The following is a 6,456-nucleotide window of genomic DNA, read 5'->3' as shown; positions in this document are numbered from 1 at the left end:
GTGTTTGTTTACGACCACTCCCAGGTGTTTGTTTACGACCACACACAGGTGTTTGTTTACTAACACTCCCAGGTGTTTGTTTACGACCACACACAGGTGTTTGTTTACGACCACACACAGGTGTTTGTTTACTAACACTCCCAGGTGTTTGTTTACGACCACTCCCAGGTGTTTGTTTACGACCACTCCCAGGTGTTTGTTTACTAACACTTCCAGGTGTTTGTTTACGACCACACACAGGTGTTTGTTTACGACCACACACAGGTGTTTGTTTACGACCACACACAGGTGTATTGTTGTGATCCTCATGTTTGTCAGCAGAGTTTTTCCAGCAGGAGGTGCAGCTGCACACACCGAGGTGAACAGAACTTTACCGCTCTTCCTTTAATTAGGTTCTGATCAGAACTGATCTTTGCTTTTGTTTGTTTCTCTGTGTCTCATCTGGCTGGTAACAATGTTTACGTACTTTTTACACAGTACACGAATGTTTCTGTTCAACGCCCTGAGACGACTTCTGTTGTGACGTGGTGCTACAGAAATAAACTGAACTGAAATGATTTGGTTCTGTGTGACAGAACCTGCTGATCTTCCATTCAGACAAAACAGAACCCACTCTGGTTCTTGTTCTAGAACACTGACTTCCAGAAAGGACTAGAGCTGATCATTCAGTTTGATCATCTCTCTGTGGACCGAGCAGAGCCTGTCACCTGTGGAGGCGGGTCCTGACACCCTCTCGTAGTGGTACGGGTTCACGCAGACGCTGTCATACTTCAGGTCGAAGGCGAACTGACAGAACTTCACGTGTTTCAGCTCGTTCTTATGGAGGTCGGGCCAGCGCCATAGACGGGCGTAGATCACATGAGGAAAACCTTTCCTGCCCGCTACCTGTACAGGTAAGACAGGTGAGACAGAGACAGGTGAGACTCAGGTTAAAGAAGAGCTGCAGCTGTCAGTTTGTGAACAATCATCCAATGTGGAAAACAAAAAAACTGAGACAGAAGTGAGTCATACAAGAGGTTACCATGGCAACACAGTGTGTGCGTGTGTGTGCGTGTGCACGCGAGCATGCATGTGTACAGATGAGTTCAAACCACCAACATGACATGTCTGACCTCAGTCTGCTGGAGACGCTGAGTCAGTCTGCAGAGTTTAAACAGAACCCAGATCAGCTGAGTCAGAACCCAGGCAGGTTCTGATGAGATGCATTCACATACAACAATAAATAAATAAATAATAATAAATAAAATAAATGCATTTAAATATATATATATACACATCCATCCATCCATCCATCCATCCATTCATCATCCATCCAGCATCCTCCTCTTGTTCTGGACTCAGGTCTGGGCGCAGCATCTTGAGCAGGGAGGTCCAGACATCTCTCTCCACAGCCTCTTCCAGCTCTTCTAGAGGACTCCAAGGTGTTCCCAGACCAACTGAGACATGGTCTCTCCAGTGTGTCCTGGGTCCTCCCCGGGGTCTCCTCCCAGTCAGACATGCCTGAACCTCCTCAACTGTCTCCTCTGGATGTGGAGGAGCAGTGGTTCTACTCCGAGTCTCTCCTGATAACTGAACTTCTCACCCTGTCTCTAAAGGAGAGTCCAGCTCCTGCAGAGGAAACTCATTTCAACCTCCTGGATCCACGATCTCATTCTTTCAGTCTCTACCAGAGTTCATGACCAGAGGTGAGGGGAGGAACGTAGACCGACCAGTAAACAGAGAGCTTTGTCTTACAGCTTAGCTCCCTCTTCACCACAACGGACCAGCACAGAGTCCGCAATACTGCAGACGCTGCATCAATCCGTCTGTTAATCTCACGCTCCATTCTTCCCTCCACCCCCTGGCTGTACCAAGAAATTCTGTCCATAAAAGTTATGAAATGAATCAATGACAACGAGCAGCCCTGGCGGAGTCCAACTCCCACCCTGAAGGGTCCAACTTACTACCGGCAATGGGAACTAAACTCTCGCACCGCTTGTATAGGGACTGAACAGCCCGTAACAACTGGCCCCCAATCCTATATTTGCAGAGCCCCCCCACAGCGTACCCCAAGGAACACAGTTGAACACCTTCTCCAAGTCCACAAAACACATGTAGACTGGATGGGCAAACTCCCATGACCCCTCAAGGACTCTAGTGAGGATAAAGATCTGGTCCAGTGTTCCACGGCCAGGATGGAACCCACATTGTTCCTCCTGGATCTGAGGTTCCACCAACGGTCTGACTCTCTTCTCCAGTGCCCTTGAACAGACCTTACAGGGAGGATAAGGAGAGTGATGCCCCTGTAACTTATTGTGTCCTGTTTTTATTTATCTTGTAAAGCACCTTGGTCAATGCAAGGCGTTGTTGGAAGGTGCTATAGAAATAAAGTTTATTATTATTATTATTAACTGGAGCACACCCTCTGGTCCCCCTTTTTGAAGAGTGGAACCACCACCCCAGTCTGCCAATCCAGTGGGACTGCCCCTGATGTCCATGTGACAATGCAAAGATGTGTCAACCAAGACAGCCCCACAACGTCCAGAGCCTTAAGGAAATCAGGGTGAATCTGCCTTGGGAGACCCTGCACGGGGCAATTACAATAGTGGCTGACAGCATAGCTAGTATATATATATTATATTATATGGGGGGGTATGGACAGGACTGTGTTACGCACGGTTTTTATTGACAGTTTTTGAGCGCGGGGGGGGGGGGGGGGTTGATGGCTCAATGTGACTGAAATGTAGCGCTACCTTTGTAGCTTTGTAGCTGCTAGCTTTTTAGCTGCTAGCTTAGCGCTACGTCAGTGTTGGATGTTGTCAATGGGGGCAGTTTGGTAGGCAGGGAGCTTGGTTCTGTTGACAGGGCGGGGTGCCCTGCATGTATAATCAAGTCAAGTCACATTTATTTTTATAGCACATTTAAAACAGTAACTGTTCTCAACGTGCTACCAAAAAACATCACAGCATGAAATATTAATAACAAGATGTTACAGCAACACGAATAAAAGCTTAAAAACATGAAATATAATGAGAAACAGTGAAATACTAAATCAAATCACCCTGCGTTAAATGTCAGAGGGTACAGATGTGTCAGTGAGTACAGATGTGTCAGTGAGTACAGGTGTGTCAGTGAGTACAGGTGTGTCAGTGAGTACAGATGTGTCAGTGAGTACAGATGTGTCAGTGAGTACAGGTGTGTTTTTCGGAGAGATTTAAAAGCAGAGACTGAGGTCGAATGTTGATGGGCAGATTATTCCAGAGTTTAGGGCCCATGACTGAAAATGCCCGATCTCCTCTGAGCTTCAGCTGGTTTTTGGTACGGCCAAAAGCAGCTGGTCTGATGATCTCAAGACCCAAGAAGGAGCATAAGGATGAAGGAGGTTGGAGAGTTATGATGGTGCAAGGCCGTTAATGCACTTGAATGTCAGCAGAAGAATCTTAAAGTCAACTCTGACATGCACAGGAAGCCAGTGAAGGGAGGACAGAACCGGAGTAATGTGCTCAAACCTGTGAGTTCCTGTTAGTAGCTGAGCTGCAGCACTTTGGACGAGCTGGAGACGTGAGAGAGAGACCTGACTGACCCCAGCATAAAGTGAGTTACAGTAGTCCAGCCGGGTTGTAATAAATGCATGGACTAGTTTTTAAGGTCAGATCTGGACAGGATGGACTTGAGCTTAGCTATATGCCTTAGCTGAAAGAAGCTTTTTTTGAAGAACAGAGTTTATTTGCTTATTAAAGTTAAAGTCCTAGTCTAAAACTATCCCGAGATTGGTAACAGACTGTTTTAGATGAGGCTGAAGGGAGTGCAGGTTTGCAGGATCAGTGACAGTGGCAGAGCTAGGGTTAAACACAATGACCTCAGTCTTCTGATCATTAAAACTCAAGAAGTTTGCAGCCATCCAAGTCTTGATGTCATCAAGACATTTTAACAAAGGGCGAATGAAGGAGGAACTGTTAGGTGTTAATGGCAGATAAATCTGAGAGTCATCAGCATAACAATGAAAGGAAAGACCATGTTTCCTCAGGATAGACCCTAAGGGAAGGCGATAGAAAACAGAAGGGTTCCAAGAATGGAGCCTTGCGGGACCCCACAGGAAAGAGGCACTGAAGTAGATAGTGTTAGCAAAAGTAACACAGAAACTGCTGTCGCTCAGGTATGAATGGAACCATTCTAACGCTGGACCAGTAATCCCAACCCAGTGTTCTAGCCGGGATAAAAGGATACTGTGGTCCACAGTATCAAATGCAGCGGTAAGGTCAAGGAGTACCAGGACTACAGACTGACCAGAGTCATTTGCCAGAAGAATGTCGTTGCAGACCCTAACTAAGGCTGTTTCAGTGCTGTAGTTTCTTAAAGCCAGACTGAAAGATCTCAAGAATAGAATTTCCACTCAAGAACTTGTTTAATTGAGTGAAAACTATTTTCTCCAGGATCTTAGAAAGAAAGGGAAGGTTGGAGATGGGTCTGAAGTTTGAGCAGGTTGAAGTGTCAAGTCCAGGTTTTTTTTATTAAAGGAGTTACCACTGCATGTTTAAAAGTGTCAGAAACTACACCTGTAGCCATACTGCTGTTTATAATGTCAAGAACAGAAGGTCCAATGGAGGGTAGGACTTGTTTAAAAAAATGATGCAGGGATGGGGTCAGCAGGGGAACCTGAGGGTTTCATATGACCAATGACATCATTTAGAAATGAGAGGGAAATGGGTTCAAACTGGTTAAAGACTAATGTGGAGGGGGCAAAGACAGAGGGGTCAGCTGTGGTGTGAGGAATCAGTGACCTGATCGACTCAACCTTTTTAACAAAGAAACTGGCAAAGTCCTCACACGTAACTGCAGAGGCCTCCCAGTTGTCAGACTGACACGGTTAAAATGGAGTTAATGGTGTTGAAAAGAACGAGGGGATTGTGGCTGTTTGAGGCGATGATTTGGGAGAAATATTTGTTTTTTTTCTGATTTAACAGTGGCCTGGTACTCTTTGTAACATGATTTTAGCATGATAAAAGAAACGTGACGTTTGTCCTTCTTCCATTTACGTTCGGCTTTCCTGCATTGATGTTTGGTTGCGCGAGTGATCTCATTCATCCAAGGGTGTGGGGTGCGCTTTGGATCCCTAATTTTTAATGGTGCAACTAGGTCAAGCACCTTAGCACAGGTCACTTGATGTACAGTGACTAGTTCATGGGTGTTCATGGAAGAGGATTCACAGACTGAGAGAGAGTTTTTAGGGGTTTAGGGGTGGTCCTGAAGGAGGAGTTGACAAAGAATGTAGTAGAGGTGAAAAGAGTGTCAGATAGAGTGATGTATCTGAAGATAGAAGGTCTGATGCTAAATGTTGTCAGTGATTATGCTCCACAGGTTGGATGTGATGTGGAGGAGAAAGATCTGAATTAAGTGTCCAAACAGTGGTTTGGACATGTCCAGAAGAGGGACAGTGGGTATATTGGTAGCAGGATGTTAGAAATGCAGCTGCAGGAAAAAGACAAAGAGGAGACATATGATGCAGTTAGAGAGGACATGGAGGTAGTTGGAGTGAGGACAGAGGACAGAGTGAGATGGAGGAGGACTTGCTGAAGAGGGAACAGGTAAAAGAAGATGATGCTGGTCATCTAGGTCAGGATCAATAAAAAAAAAAGTAAAAATAAATAAATAAATAAAAACAACTGGTTAAACCAGTTTCAAACCAGGTGTAGGAATCGACCAGGACCCGGTTCCATTTCCTGTGGTTCTTTTAAAGACATGTTGGCGCTATATTAATCAACTGAACTGAATTCTGCTGTGATGGACTGGAGACCTGTCCAGGTGTCCCTGTGATGGACTGGAGACCTGTCCAGGTGTCCCCTGCCTCTCACAGTGACTGTTGGACATGGACACCAGTGACCCCCATGGGTAAAGATGATGGATGGAATTGTTAGACTTGTTTGAAACGTTCCTGCTCCGACAGGATGGAGCTGATCTAGCATTCTGACAGAACCTCAGAGTCTGCAGAACTTGGACCTTCTTCAGAGGGGCGGGGCTGTCATACCTGCAGTCGTCCGTCCAGCGTCCTCTGGATGGTGACACACCTGCTGGGATGCAGGCCGCTGGAGGTGACAGCAGTGATGAGGGAGTCCAGCTCGTCCTTCTTCTCCTTCAGCTTCTTCACCAGACTCTCGATGGCCCGCTTGGCGAAGCCCTCGTTCTCGCCGCCCTGCCAGTGACACATCAGGCTGTGGACGATGCTGAGGCAGGCGTCGGTGCTGCTGGGGGCGGGGCTGAGCACCGACATGGTCACCTGAGGGGGCGGGGTATAACAGTTTTGGTTAGAGATCAGAGTTGGAGTGGTGAAAAACAACTTGTCATATCAAGGTTCTTCAATTCAGTTCAGTTTATTTCTAAAGCTCCAAGTCACAACAGAAGTCGTCTCAAGGACTGAACAGAAACATTCATCTATAAAATAATAATTGAACAGAAACATTCATGTATAAAATAATAATT

At 46.1% G+C, this 6,456-nt stretch overlaps 1 protein-coding gene across 1 annotated transcript in view; it reads right to left on the bottom strand.

The window, feature by feature from the left end:
- The window catches only part of LOC119409772 (mothers against decapentaplegic homolog 4), a 14,516-nt gene that overhangs the window by 4,636 nt on the left and 3,424 nt on the right, over window positions 1–6,456 (bottom strand). The window contains exons 2-3 of the mRNA XM_037676670.1: window positions 6,005–6,253; window positions 708–885 (exon numbers count right to left, since the gene is read on the bottom strand). Of these exons, the coding sequence (XP_037532598.1) occupies window positions 708–885; window positions 6,005–6,247 (421 nt within the window). The 5' untranslated portion in view covers window positions 6,248–6,253. The remainder of the gene's footprint in view (window positions 1–707; window positions 886–6,004; window positions 6,254–6,456) is intronic.

The sequence above is a fragment of the Nematolebias whitei genome, chromosome 5, assembly GCF_014905685.2.
Source record: "Nematolebias whitei isolate Nwh7 chromosome 5, NemWhi1, whole genome shotgun sequence".
NCBI lineage: Eukaryota > Metazoa > Chordata > Actinopteri > Cyprinodontiformes > Rivulidae > Nematolebias > Nematolebias whitei.
The sequence above is the reverse complement of the archived record's forward strand: the minus strand, read 5'-3'. Positions and strand labels throughout refer to the sequence as shown.